Genomic DNA, 24,433 nt, shown 5'->3' with positions numbered 1-24,433 from the left:
ATTTTAAAGGAGGTTGACTCAGCTTGTGAGCTGCTGTTTTTAAAAGGCGTAGTCAATGTGAACCCATTTGAGAAGAAAGTATTTTAAAACTCTAATAGCAACTCATTAGATGATCCATGCATTGAAATGAAAATCCAATGGAATATTAAATATTTAACTTTTAGCATTCAGCATAGCTCTGTAGGAAGAGCAATTTTAAATCATTTAGCCGTTACACCAGTATTTATGTGAAATAGTCAGAAATTGCTAGCCAGAACATTGATTACAAACTGCTGCACAGAAATCAAAATACAATTTCTGTGTCAAATGCCTCAAATTGTGAGTCAGGCCATACAGCTTTCTGTTGGATTGAATCATAGAGTTGGAAGAGACCCCACAGGCCATCCAGTCCAAACCCCTGCCAAGAAGCAGGAAAATCGCATTCAAAGCCCCCCCCCCCCCCCACGGATGGCCATCTGGCCTCGGCTTAAAAGCCTTCAAAGAAGGAGCCTCCACCACACTCCGGGGCAGAGAGTTCCACTGCTGAACAGCTCTCATAGTGAGGAAGTTCTTCCTAATATTTAGGTGGAATCTCCTTTCATGAAGTTTGAAGCCATTGTTCCACATCCTAGTCTCCAGGGCAGCAGAAAATAAGCTTGCTCCCTCCTCCCTATGACTTCCCCTCACATATTTATACATGGCCCTCATCATGTCTCCTCTCAGCCTTCTCTTCTGCAGGCTAAACATGCCCAGCTCTTTAAGCTGCTCCTTATAGGGCTTGTTCTCCAGACCCTTGATTATTTGAGTCTCTCTCCTCTGGACACATTTCAGCTTGTCAACATCTCCCTTCAACTGCAGTGCCCAGAATTGGACACAGTGTGCTTCCAAGTGTGGTGTGACCAAGGCAGAATAGAGGGGGAGCATGACTTCCCTGGATCTAGACACTGTACTATTTATGCAGACCAAAATACCATTTGCTTTTTTGCCGCCGTATTACACTGTTGGCTCATGTTTAACTTATTGCCCATGAGGACTCCAAGATCTTTTTCACATGTACTGCTGTTGAGCCAGGCGTCCTCCATTCTGTATCTTTACATTTCATTTTTTCTGCCTAAAGTGGAGTATCTTACATTTGTCCCTGTTGAACTTCATTTTGTTAGTTTCAGCCCATCTCTCTAATCTGTTAAGATCATTTTGTATTCTGCTCCTGTCTTCTGGAGTATTGGCTATTCCTCTCAATTTGGTGTTGCCTGTAAACTTGATGATCGTGCCTTCTAACCCTTCATCTAAGTCATAAATAAAGATGTTAAACATAACCGGGATATTTTAGCAGAAGTTCTCCAAGAGAGTTTCTGCCCTGTTAAATTAATCCCATTTGACACCACTTTAACTGCCATGACTAAAAGCTGCAGAATCCTGGGAGTTGTTGTTTAGTGATGAACCAGCACTCTTTGGCAGAGGAGACCTCATAAAATTGCAACTGCTATGATTCCATAGCATTGAGTCTGGGCATTTAAAGTAGTGGCAAACTATATTTACTCATCAACACACCCAAGGCTTCATCTAGTGATCTTGCCCATCCTACTATTTAACAGTATGAGTGGTTGAACTTGAGGTCTATATCTCAGCCATGCATGAAGATGCTTCTGCCTTTGACTCCCTTAATTCCTTTCTTATTGTCAGGGCTGACTGTGGCTGAAGGAAGTTGTAGTTTTGAACATCTGGAGGGGAAATAGTTCCCATCTGACTTAGACACCATTACAGGTTCTCAACCTTTTATCCTTCATAGGTAAAGGTTTTCCCTGACGTTAAGTCCAGTCATGTCTGACTCTGGGGGGTTGGTGCTCATCTCCATTTCTAAGCCGAAGAGCCGGCATTGTCCGTAGACACCTCCAAGGTCATGTGGCCGGCATGACTGCATGGAGCGCTGTTACCTTCCCACCGGAGCGGTACCTATTGATCTACTCACATTGGCATGTTTTTGAACTGCTATGTTGGCAGAAGCTGGAGCTAACAGCGGGCTCTCATTCCGCTCCCAGGATTTGAACCTGGGACCTTTCGGTCTGCAAGTTCAGCAGCTCAGTGCTTTAACACACTTCGCTACTGGGGCTCCATTTTATCCTTCATAGCTATGCTTAAATATTCAGGGGACTGGATGGAATGATTTTTTTTTGGTCTCTTCCAAGTCTGTGATCCTAAAACCATTGTCATCATGGCCAACAATGATAGATTCTGGGAGCTGAGGTATAAACACATGCAAGATATGGAAGTTCAAAACCAATCTGGTTCATGGCACTGTGTTTTAAAAAGGACATAGATCATAGATTCCTCAAGTAGGAAGAGACCACAAGGACCTTCCAGTCCAACCCAGTGTGCCAAGAACAATACTGACAATCTTGAATACATCATGACAGTGGGGAACCTAGATGATCAGAGTTCTGGAAACTAGACCTTATGGCTCAGGGATTTGAGTATGTTTAGCTTGGAGAAGCAAAGACTGAGAGGTGACATTATAGTTACACTGAAATAGCTGAAGGGATTTAATTTCGAAGATGGAGCAAGCTGGTCTTCTGATGCTCCCCATACTAGAACATGGGCAGATTCCTGTTATAAAAAAGTGAATTTCTCTCATCATTAGGAAAGTGATAGTGGAATGGACAGCATCAGAGGGTGGCAGACTCCTTCTTTGAAGGTCTTCAAACAGAAGTTGGATGGGCATATTTTAGGAGTCCCTTTCCTGCATGACAGGGACATTGACTCATTCGAGCTCAAGGGTTCTCTGATTCCTATCAAGGGAACCTGTTGTTTCACACTCTTCAGGATAGGCATAGTATCAGCTCTCACCAGAGAAACCTTTGCCATAAAGATGTGAATGGAAACATTTGAAGAGCACTTCTCAATGTGAACATGATGTCCATGTGCTGATGTGTTTGTAATGATTTCACCTGAGCAGAGCAAAGCTTTCACTGTTTGCTGGGATGCTATGCTATGCGTAACTTTGCATTTGAAGTTTCAATGTGGATATAAATAACCTATCACAAAATCAGAAGCTCCTCGTGAATTATGAAGGGCACATGCAAAATACCTTCTGATACACACAGAGACAAACAGCTGGTTCCTTACCTGTTGCAAACCCAGCTATTTATATAGCTGTATATAGACACACACACAGATCATCTAAACTGATAAATGTGTATATATTAATGTAATAATTTCATGAGTTTTAAAATCGCAACAATTTAAAGGGTGGCTGCATTAATTTGAGGTAGATAGCAAGTAAACAACTTTCTGGTTGTTGCTGTGTGCCTTCAAGTCATTTCCAATTTATAGTGACCCTAAGGTGAACCTATCATGGAGTTTTCCTGGCAAGATTTGTGCACAGTAGGTTGCCTTTGCCTTCCTGTGATCCGGACAAAGTGTGACTTACCTAGGGTCATCTAGTGAGAATGAAATTTGCAGTTTTGTTTCAGTCATGGGGAGCATCAAGAACATATATAGAGCCCTTCCACACAGCCATATAACTCAGAATATCAAGGCAGAAAATCCCACAATATATGCTTTGAACTGGGTTATCTGAGTCCACACTGCCATATAACCCAGTTCAAAGCAATTAATGTAGGATTTTATTCTGCTCTATGGAAGGGGCCCTTGTATGACCCCTGTATCTATGAGGATTAATCCCAGGACTTTGCATGGATCTGCGAAACCATGGATAATAGCGAATCCTATTGAAAGAACAGCTTCAACCAGAAGTTGCCCCTAGAGTCACTCTGGAGGACCTAGAAAATACCTAGAGAAAAACTTCACTAGGCATTGCTAGGTTCTATAGCGTGACTATATAGTCAATGTCGGGTGGAAGCATACTATAGAATTTCCTGGAAAATCTACAAAATGCCTCGAGAGAATATATTTTGTTAGACGCGTGTAAGTGAAACCACAAGTGCTGATTCCATGAATACAGGAGTTGTACTGTATTAAATCCATCTTATGATGTCATAACTGCTGATCAGGATGCAGGAGAGACCTCTTTTGCTCCATCAATATGGTCTCCTTATCTTAAGGATATTTGTTCTTGAGAGTTGTTTCTTTAGTGCTTCTACTAAAGGAAATGGAAGGAGTATAATAGAACTGTTGGATGAATTCAGCTTTCTTAGAGTTTTTTTTTTTTAAAAAAAATGTCCTTCAAGCTATTAGTCCTCAGGGCTTCAGTGCTATGTAGAAAGAGAAAGAATCAGTGTGGAAATTTGGTTGATTTGATAAGCTATCAGAGAAGTTTAGAGATTAAAATTGCCAGATTGCAGAATTTTATGCATGCATTTAGTCCAGATTGGGGCCTAAAAAAAGATAGTCTGTTATTTTCATGCCTTCCTCCAGTCAACCCTCCATATCCATGGATTTTGTCCATCCACAAATTCAAAATATTAAAATAAAATATCATAAAAGAAATCTTAATTTTACTATTTTATATAAGGAGCACCATTTTGCTACCCCATTGTAAATAATAGGATTAGATCATCCTGAACCAAACCCCAGTGGATATCAAGGTCCACTGTATTATGTTCCTACAGCAGTGTTTCTCAATCTGGGGGTCCGGACCCCTGGGGAGGGGTCACAAGGGAGTGTCAGAGGGGTCACCAAAGACCATCAGAAAACACATATTTCTAATGGTCTTAGGAACCCCTTTGGCAGAGAAGAGCTCTCCTTCTCATCCTTTTTGGAAACAGAGGACAAATCCTCCCATCAAAAGCCCTCCTGCTCCTGTAACTGGATGCAGGGAGAACTACAATTACCATCATGTTGGATCACCCCCCCCCAAAAAAAAAACAACAACAAACAAACAAACAAAAAACCTTTTTGCTCTGTCGATGTGGGTGGGCAATAACTCCCAACCTTTGAGATCAGTCCCTTCGAAACCCCACCAGTATTCAAAGTTTAGCATGTTGGATATGTGTGGCAAGTTTACTAGTTCCATCACCAGTTTGGTACAGAGTGTTCTTTGAATGTTGGTGAACTACAACCCTAAGAATTCAAAAACAGCCTCCACAACCCTACCAGTATTCAATGTTGGACATGTAGGTCGTGTGCCAATTTTGGTGCAGATCCATTGTGAGCTGGGTTCAGAGTGCTCTTTGATTGTAGGTTAACTATAAATCCCAGCAACTACAACTCCCAAATGACAAAATCAACCCTGCCCCCAACCCCACCAATATTCAAATTTGTGCGTATTGGATATTTCTGTCAAATTAGGTTCAGTAAATGAAAACACACCCTGCACATTAGGATTCATAACAGTAGCAAACTTATATTTGTGAAGTAGCAACAAAAATCATTTTATGGTTGGGGGTCACCACAACATGAGGAGCTGTATTAAGAGGTCGCAGCATTAGGAAGGTTGAGAACTACTGTTCCATAGTGTCTGTATTTCGAAGTAATTCTAGTATTTTGATAAATCTCTGAGGTTTTGTTTTTTTAAAAAAAATCCTCAGTAATAAATAATTTGAATTTAGTGTGGGATGCAAAAGCTGGTGGATGACAGCTGTTGAATGCAATCTTCAGCGAGTCCAATAATACATTTGTGGAGAGGAAAAATTATTTGTTTTTCTCTCCAGAAAACCTTATGACAGTTTTATATAACTAGAAAATTGTATATAACATATTGACAATCTGCTGCTTACATTTAATTTTGTCTTGATGTAGTCTTTCATTACTGGCTTTTTATTATCAAGTTCTGATATATGATGAATGCAAGTAGCCTGATAGGAGAAGTTACAAGAATGGCTCCTTCTATACTGCCCTTATATCCCGGGATCTGATCCCAGATTTTAAAAAATCCCAGATTATCTGTTTATCTCAGATTATATGACAGTGGAGATTCATATAATCCAGTTCATAGCAGATAACCTGGTTTAGATCCTGGCATATAAGGACAATGCAAAAGGGGCCAATGATGTATCCTACAATTGTCCCAATTTGCAGTGTCAGCCCCCATTACTCCCTTGTTATCCCATTTTCCCATTGCTTTTAAAGTTGTCCGGTTCTTCTCTCCTCCTCCAACTTTCCCCCTTGGTCCTAGGCTTAGTTCAATTACTCAATTGAAAAGTGAAAGAATACAGTGCAAACTACATATTTTGGGAGAATACAATCCAAGACCCCTTGTTGATAACTGAAAGCATCAATAGTAGCAAATCCATGGTTTTGTCTCAATTTGGGATAGAAGTATGCCATAGAATAGCACTGGAGGACTCAGGGCCTTCCACATAGCCATATAACTCAGAATATCAAGGCAGATAATCCACAATAACTGTTTTGAACTGGATTATCTGAATCCACGCTGCCATATAATGCAGTTCAATGTGGATTTTATACAGCTGCATGGAAGGGGCCTTTGAAAACACTGCAAACATTTTTGTGGATTATAATTTTTGTATTGTAGTTAAATGAAACTGTGGATATTAAGCCTATGAATAAAGGGGTCATACAATAGGTTGCACACAATCCTACCACTACCAGACCTCTAAATATTTGAAGAAGTCTTTGGTTTTTTTCTAACTAGGAGCCCCCAGTGGCGCAATGTGTTAAACCACTGAGTTGCTGAACTTGTTGACTGATAGGTCGGTGGTTTGAATCCGGGGAACATGGTGAGCTCCCGCTGTTAGCCCTAGCTTCTGCCAAAATAGCAGTTCAAAAACATGCAAATGTGAGTAGATCAGTAGGTACCGCTCCGACAGGATGGTAACGGTGCTCCATGCAATCATGCCGGCCACATGACCTTGGAGATGTCTACGGACAACACCGGCTCTTCAGCTTAGAAATGGAGATGAGCACCAACCCCCAGAGTCGGAGACGACTAGCATTAATGTCAAGGGGAAACCTTTACCTTTACTTTAGGAAATAAGAAAAGTCATAATTCAGGTCAATAGACATCTTTTTAAAGTTTTTAAAATTAAGTCTAAAAAAATGTATTGCATGTCCATTACATTGTCCTATGGAATGAAAATTGAACATTGTTTGCCAACAAAATAGCTATTATTTTTTTACATCCCTTCTGCTTTGATTGTGTGATGAAATCCTCACATCAAACTTGTGGGGGTTGTCATGACAACAATGTCATAATACTCCCTATTAATATTACATGCATATTAGACAAAGGGAACGTGTTTGGAGGCTTGTCTCGTTTTTTTAAAAAAAAACCAGTCTAATACTTCTTACCCTGCCATCATTTTATTCTGCTGTATTTTTGACTTGTGTCTGTATGATATTCTACTAAGAGAACTTGAAGGCACTTATTGTCTTCACTGTTCCGTGTTCACATTTAATGGTATTTATGGAACCTTGCTTTATATAAGTGATGGTATCAGACGTGATCCCTGTGTGTAGGGGATGTGTGGGCTAAATTATATCTTTCTGGACATTTGGTTTCAAATCATAACCTCTTTCTCTCTTGAAGTGATTAAAAGCAGGGTGCAAGGCAGAGCTTAGACTATGGCTCCCAGATAAGGTCACTGGATATGTTGGATGGGATTTGTAATAAAAAGAGTGAAAATTTCCAAGCTTTGGAATTGTTGTAATGCTACACCAATGGAGTTATAGTTTTGGAAAGTTCCCTAGGAACCACGTAGTCTACTTCCCCAGCCTTTTCAGGAATTTACTCCTGGGAGGTTACTATCCAACTTCTCTTTAAAAATCCATGACACATGAGAAATCACAGCTTTGTGAGGTTTTCATTTCCACTATCTAACATATCTTACTGTCAGTAGTTCTTCCAAATGTTTAGTCAGAATTTCCTATTTGTGTAACTGAAATCCATTAATTCAGGTTCGATGGATTAGACCAGGGGTCCTCAAACTTTTAAAGCAGAGGGCCGGTCCACAATCCTTCAAACTTTTGAGGGGCCGAATTATCATTTGAAAAAAAAAAGAACAAATTCCTATGCACACTGCACATGTCTTATTTGTAGTGCAAAACAACAACAACAATGAAAGAAAAATACAATATTTAAAAATGAAAACAATTTTAACCAACATAAATCTATCAGGATTTCAATGGAAAGTGTGGACCTGCTTCTGGCCAATGAGATAGTCAAGTTAATTAGGAGTGTTGTTGCTGTTGTTGTTGTTGTTGTTGTTGTTGTGTGCCTTCAAGTCATGTCAGACTTTGGGCGAGTCTGAGTCTAAAATTATTCCTTTATTTATTTACTACATTTATTTACTACATTTATATCCCACCCTTCTCACCCCAAAGGGGACTCAGAGCACCTGTATCTACATACAATATATTATATTATTAGCATAGCACAATATTAGCATTATATATTACTATACATTGAACTATACCACTATACTGTAATATTATATGTAATATATAACATATAATTTAATATTATTATATGGTATTATTATTAGTATTATATTGTATAACATTATAATATTTTTTATCAATATTATATGTATATATAATATATTATATTATTAAAACTGATATAAAAATATTATATTATAAAACGGAAGGCGGGGGCCAGGTAAATGACCTTGGAGGGCCGCATCCGGCCCCCGGGCCTTAGTTTGGGGACCCCTGGATTAGACCAATGGATGGAGGGAGCAGGAAAGAAGCTTGCTCGTTTTCTACATGATAGTCTTCCTGAAATTTAATAATGACTGACATATTTCTACTCATTCTTCCCTTCTTTAGTTTTAGGCATACTTGACCTCATCTGGACATGTTCTACTTTCTTCAGATATTCCCTTAAGTGGAAAGGATGAATTGACTAGACAGCAGTAACCAGTTTAAGAGACCATTTAATATGACTCAACAAATCAAGTTGGTTTATCAAAACAGTGTCCAAACATTCTTTGTTCAGTGAAGTGAGAGCATCACCCAGATGTCTTAAGTAGAAGATGGTGGTGGTGGTGGTGATGTAACCTTAATTTTCTCCCAGTAAAGCAGTACAGTCAAATATGATATACAAAAGGTCCCATTTATACTCATGCATAAGTCTTAAAATTTTAGTCAAAATTGACCAAAAAAACTACTTGACTTGTTCATGGATTAATGTGGCTACTCTACCTTAATTCTTATAAAAAAAGGAACAATCTCCTTAGATTGAGAGCTTAGGCTGTCTCAGTAGAACCTAAAGAAATTACTAAACCCTTCTACTTTATCCATGCTTCTTCAGAGGAGAAGTACCAAAGAGTCACCACAACATTTTCCTACCCAGATATTCAAATAATCCAGAAGCATCACTATGGTGAAGAGAGCACAATGGGAGAGGACAGCAATAATGCCTTCATTTGCATCCTCACAAAATGAGCCTTGGAAATGATAGAGTTGAGAGGTGATCCTTCCCAAATATCTCAATTCTGAGTTACGGGAAAGTTTTGTGAGTTTCTTTGAAAGAGTCAGATGTAGCCCTTTTCCCTCCACATGGCCTTGGTCCTTAATTCAATCGGATTCATTCTGTCAGAGGTTACTTTTCCTGTACGCCGTTATTTCAGGCAATTAGCCATTGTACTGGTAAAAGCCCTGTCATCTCTGAGATAAATTTAGTGCAAAGGCTCATTCTGTAAGAAGTCAGAAACCTAGTTTAAAAATTATTTGACAGTAAGTAATGAGAACTCTGGAGTTGATTGGAAATGTACAAAGCATTCTTTGGTGAGATCATTTATAATACCAGACAAGCTTCCCAGAAAGACAACTTATCCATCATTACCAATCTTTCCCAGCACTGTCATGTTGGATGAGAGCACAGGAGCTGGGGCACAATATCATTTAACATAGGGCAAAGTCCAATTGTTCTGCCCCACATTGTGTGTAAATTGTGTCATAGCTATAGACAGTGGCCCAGAACCTTCTTTACCAGTGGATGTGCAGATATTTTAAACCTCCACCCCCAAGAAGCCCCAGCCCAGTAAGCACAAGCAATGCCCAGAGATTCTGGAAGGTGGAATTCAGAACATTTTGAGGACCAAAGATGATGAACTTGGTTTTTTACCATGCAAGGGCTCTTTGATAGTAAGACCCTTGTAACTATGGAACACATAACCATGGTTTCACTTAACCAATGGGGGAAAAGTTAGGCATCACCTGGGTATTTTCTAGGTTCTCCAAGCAACATTATTATATTCTTCCCCAAGAAATTAACACAGAGTTGTGTTGGAAGACTTTTAGAGAGGATACTCCTCTAGGAATCTTTAGATTCTGCAACACAAGTCTCCTAGGATGTTTTTCTAAGAACCTCTAGATTCTCCAATACAACTGTATGGTATTCTGGAACCAGACATGATATAATTTAATGGTGTTTGCTCATATATGCGATTTCACATAACCACAGTCCAAGCAGGAATGTATCCTGCTTTAATTCTACAGTACAGATGCACACCAAGCAGGAGGTTTTAATCAAGTAAGAGCCTATTCACAGACAGTTACGGATACTCAGGAGCTTGCAGAGTACCTCTGGAATATTATGAATATTTGAATAGTATGACAGGCCTGGTGGCAACCCAAAGTTTGAATATTTATGGCAGGCAGATACCACAAAGGGGGTCGCTCACTTTTGAAGCTTTGCAAACCGACTGATCAGATAGCTTTCACATATGCCTTCTCTTCCTCAGTTTTCAGTTTATAGATTTTGGGGTACTATCTATACTACATATAACACCTGGCCTAACAAAGCTGTGTTTGCTTCAAGTCTGAATTCAACGGCAGTGTAAATTCAGATAACCCAGTTCAAAGTAGATATTGTGAGATGTTCTGCCTTGATATTCTGGGATATAGGACCGTATGGAGGGGCCCTGGAAACTCATCTTCTCAGCCCTTGCTATTTTAGTTCTCTCTCTTTTTTGCATGTGTTTACACATACTGAAAAGGTTGCTCTTTTCAACTGTCTGGCCTTCTCATTTAGCTTCAGATCTAAAAGTCAAACTGATACCTTCTTAACCTGTGCTTAATTGGTTTTAAGAGCTGAGAATAACCTTGCTGGCCTCTTTCTTTTCTGTTTCTTCTTTGCACCCTGCCATTAGAAGCTGATTGCTAATGATAATACTTAAAGAAGAAAGAACCTATCTTGTTGATGTGAGCTTCTTTGAAAAAGCATTTAGAGGAATATTATACAGCTGGCCCTCCATATTCACAGATTCTACATCTACAGCTTGAAGTGTTCAAATGTGCAACTTTGCAATTCACTAAGATGGTTTCATTACATTTCTGTACACAGCTATGGGTTTGTAAGATTACCAAAAACGAATGTGTTGTAGAAAATTGGCTTATTTCCTTATTAGCTTTAGATGCCAAGAGAAATGAGGGAAGGTTTCACTGGAGGAACTCAACATGTGATAGGCTAAGCATAGAGACAGTTAATACAGCTAGTGTGTTATAATGGTGAAGGTGTTGTACTGTCACTTGGGAGGTCCAATTTCTGGTTTATAATGGGCTGTGAGCTTTCTTGGGTGGCCTGGGGCCACTTACACCCCTTATTTGTTTGATAGAGTGATTTTTCCTGGTTGCTTTGAGGAGAACCATGTACGTAGACTTGAGCTCCTTGGAGGAAAGCGATGATAGAAATGCGACTACTGTAATAGTGAACTAAAAACGGCTTCTGATTCCTCAGTCCTCAGCCTTGTCGTTATTAAAGTATGGGTGGGTAAAATGTGGCCCACTAGATGCTGTTGGGCTACAACTCCCATAATTATCCCCCATTAGCCATGCTGGGTAGAGTGAATGGGAACTGGAATCTAGCAATATCATTAGGGCCCCTGGTCCCCATCTGCTGTTAGGTTTGGTGATGCCTTTTTATAATACTCTCATAATATCCAGATCTGAATTGCATGTGTCCTACATCTGGACCAAAACTCCCTGTCACAGAAAGTGGACATCAGACTCTAGCACGGTCCTACCAATAAATAGAATGAGATAGTTGCTGTGGACAAGCAGAGAAGCATGGATAGCACAAGGTGGGTGAGTGAGGACCCATCCAGACAGACCTTAATACTAAGTCCTGCCTCGGTTTTACCGTAATGCCCAAACAATGCCTCCAGTAAAAGTGAATTAATTCAGAACAAAGCAGGGTTTCCCTACTTTGTTCCAAATTAATTAAACACCTGGTGTAATTAAAAACCAGGTGTAAGCCCTGTATGGATTGGGCCCAGGGACCGTGTCACGCAATCCCTGGGTCCGATCCATACAGCCATCTCAATATTTTGAGCTCCAGGAGCCCAAAAAAACCAACAGAGCGCCCACCCCAAACCCCAAAATAAGCCTTTAAATTTTTTTAAAAACCTTACCCGGCCATCATTATCTTCCTCCTCACAACCTCCTAGCATGAGAAAATGATATGTCAGGAGATGGAGGGGCACAAAGAGGAATATTTCCTCCTCAATCCACCCCCTCCTGGGTATAAGGAGGGAGGTAATGGTGGCCGGGTAAGTTTTTAAAACTTTTAAGAGCTTATTTTGGGGGGCTTTGGGGTGGTTGCATGCCATCCTGATTGTTTTTCCCCTCTCTGGGAAAGCTCAGGTATTTTTTTGGGGGGGGGTGGACTTAAACCTGCTCTGAAGCGGGTTTTTAAAACCACTTCAACACCTGTTTAAGTCCTGTGTAGAAGTGCTCTGAGGTGTTGGAGAATAGCGTTTACCTATCTGCTCTGAATGACCTGATCTGGCCTTCTGGCCATAAATATGGTGAAGAAAGTGTCCCCTTCCCAATACTGATATAAGATTCTTCTTCACCTTGGACAGACTTATCCTCACCAATCCCTGTTAGACAGATTTTGCAGTACCAAATACACTTTATTTAACTGTTCAGTGAAATCTTTTTTCATTTTCTTCCTTTTTCACAGATAAGGCATTGAACTCAATTAAACTCCATGCATAACACCTGTAGCTGGATTCAAAGTCATGGTTCGGAAAGGTGAGTGTTGGGGGTGGGGTGGGGGTTTATGCAATGCATGTCTGTTTTGAAGAACTATTAAGATAAACTTGCTATTTGGAAATACTTGCTTTTCTGTTGGGTTTTCATTGGGTGAAATAATTCTTACTTGGTTGAGTAATCGCATCAGCTTCTTACCAATGAGTGATTAACTGAGTAAAAGTAATTTTTCATGCCTTTTTGATGCATGAAAGGCAGCATGAAAACTTAAAATCTAATCAAGGAAAGCTACAGCATTTTTTTAAAAAAAATAAGAAAAGCCACCTTTAATGTAATTGGACACCCGATAGTCTGTCCCCACAGGGCCCATACTCCATTAGAACCGGGCCTTTCAGGAAGACCCGGGTCTAATTGAGTATTTAAATAATTCACAACAACGCTTCCACTTTTACCTAAGGCATTGTTTGGATGCCTCGGGTAAAAGAGTGAGAGCTCGTGCATTTTGGGCCCTTTCTGAATGGGTCCTAAGGACTCCTGAGCAAGATGCACACTCCCCGTCTCAGAAGATGCCAAAGATAAATCTCCTTTGAAAAAATCTTGAACATAAAAAACCAGCCATGACTTGAAAACATATCACGACAGCAAAGAAAAGCTTTGAGCTGAAATCTTGTGATATGTTTGGTCCCACTCTTTTGAGTTTTGGTGATGGTGATTTGGTTACCAGTTAATGGCTTTTAGTCCCAGTGACTTTGTGGAAGCCAACATTTTCAAAGCAGTATATCACGGAATTGCCTGTTGTTGGAGGTGCAACAGAACAAGAGTAATGTTACTCCTCTCATGTCCTATTTGATGGCTTTCCAGAGACTTCTTGGTAACTACTAAAGGGGAATTTTATAATGTTTTGAGTGTTTGACTATGGGCCCTTCTACACATGGCTAAAATTAGGTTTACAGCTGAAAGGCATATGTTAAAAAGGTGCACTTAAAAACTGGTTCTGCCCAAAAGGCATGCACTTTTGCATGACATATCCCTGCAGTCATGCAAAACACATGCTCTCTTTTCTTCTCCTTGTGTGGACTGCTCTAGTGCATGTGCAAGTTTTAAAGGCCTGAAACAGCTAATCAGTTGATCGGGCTGTCATAAAATGAGGCCACACAGGTGGCTCAAGGGAATGAGAAATCTCCTTTCTTTTGATCTTTATAATATGATAGTATTAGACAGGGCTCGAATTTAGAGTTGGGTGAGGAAAGCGAATACAATAGCTGCTTGTGTGTACATTAAGATATTCTCATGTGTGCATATGATGTCCAGTGCATTTCTGAGAAAAGTTTTTTAAAAAACTTAGTGGATATCCTTCATCCACTCTCAATCTTGATTCACTTCAAAGTAAGATGTGAGGATGGCAGGGGAGCATTACTTGGCACTGATAGCTCTGTGTGTGGACTTGTTGTCAGGTCCTGGGATTTTTTGCCCTTCTTTTAAAACCCACATTTTGGCACTGTCTGGAAGTGCCCTATGAATCTGCAGAACAGGGTTTGAATCCCCACTTCACTGCTATGAAACCCATTATGTAACCTTGGTCAAGTCATACTGTGTCAGCATCAGAGGAAGGCAATGACAAATGTCTTCTGAACAAATCTTGCCGAGAAAACCCTGGAATAGGTTCCCCTTAGGGTCAGCATAGGTTGGAAATGTCTTGAAAGCACACAACAACCACACAGCAAAGGTTCATGAATGGAATCTGATAATAAATTGAATTTAATAGTTTATTTAATAACATCATGCTGGATGACTTCACCTGGTGACTTAATCTTTCACCCTGAACAAGCAGCTCAGCCAACTTTATATAGAATTCTTGGAGATTGCAGCAATTGAGCAGCAAAAGGCTATGACTCACAAATAAACTTCCCAATGGAGAACAAGCACTATTTCCAAACTGTGTGTTCCTTACTTGTTCTTTATGTCTCATTTCAATATTCTATCGTACCAGCAGAATATGTCAAAGATATTTTGGAACATGACACATGATGTTTCGTACATGTTTAACGTAATTTGAAATCACAGGGAGCTTCAACATTTTCTTTCCTTATACAAACTGTTTTTCTTCAACGCAATTCTTCCCTCACTTGGCCCTTGTTCTTACTTTCTGGTTTTATGCATTTGCTACTGCGTAGAGAAGCAGAACGCTGAAAATAGAGAACTGGGATGCTATACTTTGCTGTAATCTGTCAGAACTCAAACATCCATAGCATCCTTCATTCTTCCAATTAAATATAAATACAGTGGTCAACCACATCATGATCCCCTTTTTCAACCAACCATGGATGTGCAGTAGGTTTGCTTATTATGCAAGTGTGTTGAATGTGATTTCAGTTATATGTGAAAAGCTTGGACTACCATAGAAACAGGCAGGAGAACATAGCAATGCCTAGTGTTCTCTATGGGCCTCCAGTGTGACTCTATCATAAGTTTCCTTCAGAAGTTTTTTTGGAAGTTGGCCATAGAATTGTGCTGCAGGTCTAGAATACTTCTCTGTGTATTGCTAGATCCTCCTGTGTGGTTCTGTGGTATATTTCAGTTAGAAGCCCAAGACATTGTTCATTTCAGGTAAGAAGGATAAGATTTCAGCATATACATGAATATTATTTTACACAAAGGGTCCTGGAATTGATTCCTCATGTAATATGTGATCCTACACAGTATGTCCACAGGTGATAAGCATTTTCTGCACGGAGATGAAAACCGACAGCAGCAGCACTACCATTCATTCATGAATGAACAAACAAGTGCCACTGCTGTCAATTGCCATGTCCTTGTAGAAACTACATGAAGTAGTGGGCAGCTAGTGGAACCTGAAGGATGCACACCTGGCATCTGGGGTTGCCACTACCTCCCCTGCTTCCCTATGCTATTTTGAATAGGGATTCAAGCATTTCCATTTTTGGATCCATGGGGGAAGGGGGTATCTTAAAACCAATCCCCCATTGATACTGAAGCCCCATTGTACATGTGAGACATTGTCAGATCTTCCCCACTGAAACTACCAAGGTGCAGCTCTTATTGCTAAGTTTGGGTGATGGCTACTAGTAAGAACATTTATGAAACACTTAAAAACACAAAGCAATCCATGATACCTTGGAGAGGTTAATCATGTTCAGATTGACTGTAAACTTACAAGCTAAATCAGACCTATAAAGAAAATGCAGCTGAAGGTGGAGGTGGGCGGGAATGGAAGTTGCATGTCTCAGAAAATTGGTTTTCAACAAAGTAGCCGTGATAGGACCCATCTACAAGGCCATATCTGAAACTCCATTATATGTTCACTGTAGACTCATATAATACAGTTCAATGCAGATTAAAAATGCATTATATCACAGTGTAGTTAGGGCCCTAGTCTCCTGCACCAAAAAAGAAGAATGGATGGAGAAGAAAGAGTCCAAGAGAACAGCTATCTCTTCTGATATTATTTAAAGACTAGCTGAGACTGAAATATCTAGAGATATCTAGAATAAACTGCTGTGGAAGATAATAAATCAGTGCACAAGGCAACAGGTATGTTGTCAAGCCACGGCAGCCCCCTCCTCAAAGATTTATAGATAATAAAGGGACTCCAAGCAAGCAATAGGGTTTTTTCTTTTTTTAAAAAAAAATTCTGTGGCTCAAAATTGTGCAGCGTCAAAGTCGCTTGAAGCTTTGGGATGGATCTAGCAGCAGCTGTACCCTGAACTCTATCAAATCTAACTCTTTAATAAATGTATACAGTTTATAAAATCAAGGTGATTAATTACAACATCCACACCTGCCTCCAACAGACAAGACTTCTTTCTCCCACCCTGATATATAAACTCTCTTGTCTAGTTTCCAACATACCTCACAACCAGAGATGTGGGCGAAACGTCAGGAGAGAAAGCTTCTGGAACATGGCCATACAGCCCAAAAGACTCACAGCTACCCTCTGTATCTTTGTCTTCAACCTGGAGCACTTGTACTCTGTCCTAGCTGATCTGGTTTAGCAAAGGCTCAGTGGGCACAGACTTGCTTATCCACGGTCCTCACTGAAATCACTACAGATACATAATGTAAAACCAGGGAATTTGTGCTTTAAGATCAGTCCAAGCAGGCTTCCTTTATGGTCCACCACCTGGTTTCATAAGATTGTCAGGTATCTAGATGTGATCGCTTTATTGGTGGCTGCAGGTTTGTGAAATTACCCTCCTGTGTGGCCAGTTTCTGATTATTTTTTATTTACTGGAACTTCACTTAAACTGATGCTTTGATTGTCTTTTTTGAGATTTTTTTATATTGCAAGCCTCAATGAGGAATCTTGTTTCTGAAAGATGTTTTATGAATGTGCTAAACACATAAAATAAGTATATTCTGAAAACGGAAGCTAATATAATGTCGCACCTCAGGTTAGTTTCACCTTGCTGAACACACCAGGCTGTACACAGGTTGAAGTCTTTTGTAGTTTATTAGGAAATAGGAAATAAATAGTTCTTAAAAAGCAAAAGTAAAGATCCAAAAGATTGTTGCAGAACCAAGGCTATAAAGGATAATCCAAGAAAACATTAGGCATAAAACAAGGTTCCATTAATACATGACAAAGTCCCATGAATGTGAATACACAAAGCTGCAAGATAATCCGAGAAAGCAAGAGCTGCTTCTAGACCCAAACGAGACATTGCTTTTGACAAAGGTTTCTCTCTCAGCACACCCTTTAATATTCCCTGCATAGCATGAACGCATTTCTTTGGCCTCTGACCTCTTTCTTGTTTGCTATTCTAACACCCCTGCAAACCCAAAATTCCAAACGGCCAGCTCGATCCAGAGATTCGGTTTCGTCAAGGCCAGACAGCTCGTTAGCATCAGCCTCTGTCTGCATGCTATCTAAATGGGAGCTGTCCTCCCTTTGCACTTGGCTAGCTTCGGTATCATCTCCAGTATCATCAACACCATTCCCTGCCGTTGGAATGCCTCCCTGCTCCTCATCTCTCACAGCAGGGATACTTTGAACCTGAATCCCCTAATTCCCATCAGAGTCATCTTGAACCTGAATCCCATCATCTTGAACAACTGGATCCTAAATCCCACAATCTCCATCAGAGTCACTCTGAGACTCCAGCTGAGTCACAACATATAATATATAGTGTTTATATTAAACATTTGGTATAGGAATTTGTTCATTTGTTTTGCATATTAGTGAGTTCAGGTGTCTTTGTTTCTCTCTTTGGTGGTGTTTTCCATTACATTAGAGCCCTGCGGCAGCAATTCATTTCTGAAATAGTATTTGAAACTGTGAGAGGGAGACAGAGAGACAGAAAGAGAAACGTGCAAATAAGCATGAACATTTTTTGTACTTTGAGTATTTAGCCTCTGGCCAGCATCAAGGCAGGGGTGGGCATGCTGTTCCAGACACAGCTTGCTTCTGAGGATATTGCTGCTAACTGAACATCCTGAGTGTCCAAGTGGAAATGACTGCTGAGAGATAGAAAGGTATTGTGCCAAACAAAAAATTATTAAATCTGACTAGAATTCTTGCTCCATTAACCTTTAGGAGTGAGCCTGAACATCTGTTAAACGTGTTTCATGATCACAACTCTACACAATTGGACATGAGTCTAGGAACTTCAGTATGCAGTTGGAATATCCCTTATCTGAAATGCTTAGGTCCAGAAGTATTAGGGCTGTTGCAATACCTGTATTTGGATAGATGTACATAATGAGATATTTTGGAGAAGAGAGCAAAGTGTAAATACAAAATTCATTGTCATTTCATATATAACATATACATATAGTGAAAACGATGTAAAAGAATACAATATACCATGACATTATGACTCCTTGTCTTGACCTCCTGTTTTCAGTTCTTATATGGGAATGAATACTCGATTTCTGTTTGACAAAATCATTCTATATATATATAAATGAGTGATGGCATCACGGCGACCCACAAAACAACAAAACTATAGGCCCCCCAACCTTGAAATTTGACAACACAACCCATCATCCATGCCTCTAGGTTGATACAACAAAAAGAAAAGAAAAATAAAGTCCTAATTAGAGGGAGAGCAATAATTGTTTTTATCCAATTGCTGCCAGTTTAGAGGGCTAATCTCTGCCCACTTGGTCTCCTAGCAACCAACTCAGCCAAGGGACAGCCAGGGTTCAGTTAGGGGACAGGCAGATTTAGGCCTCACTTAGGCTTCTTCCACAGATTATCTAATTTGCACTGGATTATATGGCAGTGTAGACTCAAGGCCCTTCCACTCATCTATATAACCTATTTATAATCTTATATTATCTGCTTTGCACTGGATTATCTTGCCTCCACACTGCCATATAATCCACTTCAGTGTGCATTTTATACAGCTGTGAAGAAGGGGCCTCATATAATCCAGTTCTAAGCAGATAATATAAGATTATCAATATACAATATACAATTCCTCAATACTTTATTTCCCATACCACCATACTTCGCCACAGCAACGCGTGGCCGGGCACAGCTAGTTCTATTTTACTAATGTTGATGTTTTCTTCTATTTTATGGGGTTTTGCCTGCTCCAAAGAACTTTCTAACAGTTCAGGACCTTGCTGTTCCATTTGAATCAGAAGTAATTTATTTGAAAGGGAAATAAATGCCATCATAGCTATATGAAAATTGTACATTTAGATGCCAGACATGATAATTTTATGTGAAACAAAAATAGTATTATATCACATATATAATTAATGTTATGTTCCTCAAATAAAATTGTGATCTTTCAACTTTAAAGGTTATTAATACAATATTTATTCTAATCTTTCTAAGAATTTCAAAGGTTTTATTTCAAAAAAAGAGGGAGAAAATGTGAATCTTTTTGCTATGGCTTCAAACTTTTCAGAAATTGTACATTTATAGTTACCAAAAATGATTTGTGCCTGTTCCTTGAATCCTACTATTGATTAATCTAATGTTACTACTTTAAGGGTCTATGAAAGGAATGGGGAACATTTGGATTTTTGGATGTTGGATTACAATCTTATCATTTCCATTGAGTATATTGGCTAAGACTAATAGGACTTGTTGTACAACAGTCTCCAGAAAGCAACATTTCTTCTAAGTCTTCTTTAGGAAAATGTGGAGAAGTATTATTTATAAAACAAGAATAAATACGTCATCTTCAGTAAGCTTATTCTTCTAAATTTTCCCTTTAGAGTACATTGCCTCATCCGGATCTGCTATTTTCTATCCTAAAATTAATTCCAATTAAATTGCAAAGGCATAAAACTTAAAAGGCAGAGTTGTGAACATATGGCTTACCTTTGAAAGCGCCAGTTCTGAGAAAGCTCAGTTCAACAATATGGCACTGCCATTGATATAAAAATATAAGATATGTTCTAAATATAACAATCTTTAGAAAGCTGACATTTCAGAAGAGTACTAAACTTTCATCTCCCGCACTTCCTTAAACCAATGTGCAGAAACCAGAAGTAACAAACCCTAAAGACACCATGATCAGAAGCTTCAATTTTGCAGAAAAGATTCCCTGAAGGAATATTTTGGATTTGGCATTTCCAGCCTCAAGTGCAGCCAAAGCCATTAAAAGCAGGGTCACAAAAAGTTTGGCTCTTCATGTGCTTTGGAGAAAAGCTCTCACAGTCCCTTAGCTTTGGATTGGCTTGGTGGAGCTTCTATAGGGTTTTGGTCAAAATACGTGTTTAAAGTTTCCCTCCAGTGTCTTCATGACAGAGATGGAGAGGATATAGATTGAGTGACATCATAAGAACGGGTGGCACCCACATGATTGTCTATAACACTTTTATGTAGTGTTTTAGAAGGAGGTTGTTTTATGTTTGTAAATATTTTGATTTGCATTTTATATGGGTGATTTGTTTTGCAGTTGCATTGAACAGCTGCTTCTTGTGCAAACCCCCCCCCCCACCTGTTTTATGTGCAAAATATCAATGTGCAATTTTCATGTAGAGAAATTTAAGCCAACACCTTAAATCAAGAAATAGCTTCCTAAGATCCACAGAGATACTCGCAGGAGCACCTCAGCAAACAAGAGTCCAAAAGTACCAGGTTTAACCCAGACCTTCAATCAGTGGTTAATACTGGATGAAAAACTCCTTGCTGGGAACACAGAAGACTGGGTGACTTGTAAGGCACTGAACAGACTGCACTCTGGCACCACGAGATGCAGAGCCAGCTTTAAGAAATGAGCCTGCAAAGTGGAGTCCACGACATGCAAGTGTGAAGAAGAGCAAACCACAGAACACTTATAACAATGTAGTCTGAGCCCTGCCACATGCACAGTGGAGGACGTTATCACAGTGACACCTGTAAGAGGCACTCCAAGTGGCCAGCTTCTGGTCAAAGTAAATTTACCATAATGCCAAGTGTCAAACTTTGTTTGTGGCTTTTGTTATACAATATAAGTGCATTCTCAATTCACTTCTGACACGATGAATAAATAAATGTAGAGAAACATGTTCAAATTTTACACAGAATGTTTTTATGGCAAAAACTATTTCCTGCACAGAAATTGCAGTATTCTATGACAAGAAACCATTTATTTATTTATTTGCAGTATTTATATTCTGCCCTTCTCACCCTGAAGAGGACTTAGGGCGGGTCACAATGTACACATACATGGCAAACATTCAATGCCATTATACATACAGATAGAGAGAGACGAAGACACAGAGGCTAACTTTCTCCAGCTTCCAGGCTTCTTGAGGGTATACTTGATTCTGGCCACAGGGGAAGCTGCTGCTTCATCATCCACTGTGACACCGAGACCTTTGATGGATTGCTTCCTCATTCCTTTCTGCATGCTGCTGGATGATTTTTATGGTGTTGTAAATTAGTTAAATTAGCCCCCCCCCCCCCCCGCATAAGCGTTAACTAAATTTTCCTACTATCTTTGATCAACAATGAGCTGGGTTATTTATTTATTTATTTATAATATTTTTATTGAAAGTTTTATGTTTATGGTTAGAAGAGAAATATGAATTAGCAAGTAATATTACTTGGTTATTTTTTTTAATAGTCGGGTGCTCACTCTGACATGGGCTGGCTTTGAACTCATGACCTCTCGGTCAGTAGTGATTTATTGCAGCTGGCTACTAACCAGCTGCGCCACAGCCCGGCATTCACAAATACTGTACTGAATAAATAGTAAATTACAGACAGACTTCAGAGATACCTATGCTATTTTCTATATAGATCAACCACATATGTGTTTTGCACAGCACAAGTCTCCCACTGATCAAATTTTCATTTGGATCAAAGAAAAATGACATGGTAACTTATCAAATTGAAAAACAAACATTTAAAAAATAAAAATAGGATGCTGAAAGCAGCAGTAGCAGCTTTTGTTCTGTTAAATCTGCACTTTTTACAGGTGTTTCTGAAAAAGAGAACAATGAGAGATTTAGTTGTCTTTCTAGATGATACAAGGGTTTTATGCTTCAACTGTGCTGCATGCTGAGCTTTTCCTTGCTGACGGACATTATGATAGTCCAGTATTACACTTGACTATGTGGGCCTTCAATCTTGACAAAGCCTTCCTCAGAGCTCTGGCCATCTTAATTAGAAGCATTCTGCACAGGTTATGAAATGTCATCATTTTATTAGTTGCCACTGTTGATAGTTTCCCTTTGTAGTATGCAATCTTTTTATTACCTGTTTTATCCATAGCTGGCTGCAAAATTAAAGAAACATAAACTAGTGGAGAGAAGAGAAAGTCAGTGAACTGTTCAGCAGGAAGTGCCCTTTGGATATGAAATACTTATTTGATGCATTGTTTTGCATTTTATTGCTGCTATTTCTGTTCTATGATCTGACCAGAAAAGAATGGTTTGTACATATACCTAGTTGCAAAATATACTGTTATTGGCCATAAAATCAAGGTTTTGGCAGGATTTGGAAATGAAAAAAACCCTAAAGGTGATGGAGGATAGGGTGCACTTTTATTTATTTATTCATTTATTTAAAGTATTTATATTCTGCCCTTCTCACCCCGAAGGGGACTCAAGGCAGATTACAATGCACATGGCAAATATTCAATGCCATTATTAGACATACAACATACAGACAGGCAATAGAGGCAATTTAACATTTTCCAGCTTCCTGCTTCATGAAGGTATGCTCGATTCCGGCCACAGGGAGAGCTGTCACTTCATCATCCACTGTGACACCGACTCCTTTTTCATGATAGTACTTCCTCATTGCTCTTCGCATGCTGGCAGTTTTATGGTGTCATAAATTAAGTTAAATTAGCCTCCCCACATTATGTGGTACCTAGATTCTCTACTCACAGGCACAACTGTTTTCGAGCTGCTTAGGTGAGCAGCAAGCTACGCTGTTAATGGTCAGGAGCTTAATTCTGACTGGCCTTCGAACCAATGTCCGCTCAGTCAGTAGTGATTTATTGCTGCTGGTTATTAATCAGCTGCACCCAGCCCGGCCTTTATTAAGCTTCTCTGATTCTGAAATATGTGTGTGTGTGGGCAGGGGGGGGAGTGGGGTGGTTGCCTCTACACTGTAGAATGAATGCAGTTTGACACCACTTTGATTGCCATGGCTCAATGTTAGGGGGTCCTGGGATTTGTTCTTTGGTGACGCACCAGTGCTCTTTGGCAGAGAAGGCTAAAATTATAACTCCTGTGATTTCATAGCATTGAATCACAGCAGTTAAAGTGATGTCCAACTGCATTAATTCTGCAATGTAGATGCACCCAGGGAATGCTTGTCATTACAAAGTTATACCTGAAAATGTTCTCGTCAGTCTCGAAGGAAGGCAATGGCAAAAGAAATCATGCTGAGAAAAATCCCTGTGATATATTCACTAGAGAGTTCTCATAAGTCCAAAACAACTTGAAGTCACAGAACAACAAAAAATATAGACTTCTGAGAAGATTCATTTATGTTATGTTATTTGCTGTCAACCTCAATATTGCCTTGCTAGGGCTGACAACAGTTTTCCCAGAAAGCAGGTGTCTTTCATCATCTCATATTTGAGATCATTTTACCTGGAGGGACTGATCTAGGACCTTGCACCTGTCGGGTCTGTGCTTTTATGTTCACTACAGAGCTTTTAAAATCTCCAGGCAAAGGAGAATTTCCTGAGTATTTAATACTCTACTTCAGCTTAGTATCTATACATCTTACAGCACGCATGCACCCCCCAAAAGTAACCACTGGAAACCAAAGGCCTCCAGAGCAGCATCTCATCTGTGCTAGATATTTTTTACATAAATGTGTACACTCTTAAACTGTTCCAATTTGGCAAGGCCAGTCCCAATTATTCCTCTGTCATGCCACTTTTTCAGTTGCTTTTAAAATATACCAGTGTCTATCTCTTCCTCTCACTTGCTTTTCCCGATTCCTTCAATTTTTGCAAACTGGCTAAAGTAGTTTGCACCGAACTCGGAGAGGAAAGAGAACAGGCACAGAACTTTCCCTTCCCTGTAGGCTCGGGCCAAAGCAAACTGCTGCGACCATTTCTACCTTGTGTGTTGTTTTTTAACTTCTGCCACTTTGACCACACTCTGATGTATCCTAATTTTCATCTCTCAAATGTGAAGAAGTATGCATACAGCTTTGCTTTGC

The 24,433-nt window shown here is 39.6% G+C and overlaps 1 protein-coding gene across 1 annotated transcript in view; it reads left to right on the top strand.

Annotated features, from left to right (window-relative positions):
* Positions 1 to 24,433, top strand: part of efr3a (EFR3 homolog A) — an 87,786-nt gene that overhangs the window by 5,717 nt on the left and 57,636 nt on the right. The window contains exon 2 of the mRNA XM_062980022.1: positions 12,809 to 12,879. Within this exon, the coding sequence (XP_062836092.1) occupies positions 12,867 to 12,879 (13 nt within the window). The 5' untranslated portion in view covers positions 12,809 to 12,866. The remainder of the gene's footprint in view (positions 1 to 12,808; positions 12,880 to 24,433) is intronic.

This window comes from Anolis carolinensis, chromosome 4, assembly GCF_035594765.1.
Source record: "Anolis carolinensis isolate JA03-04 chromosome 4, rAnoCar3.1.pri, whole genome shotgun sequence".
Taxonomy (NCBI): domain Eukaryota; kingdom Metazoa; phylum Chordata; class Lepidosauria; order Squamata; family Dactyloidae; genus Anolis; species Anolis carolinensis.
The sequence above is the reverse complement of the archived record's forward strand: the minus strand, read 5'-3'. Positions and strand labels throughout refer to the sequence as shown.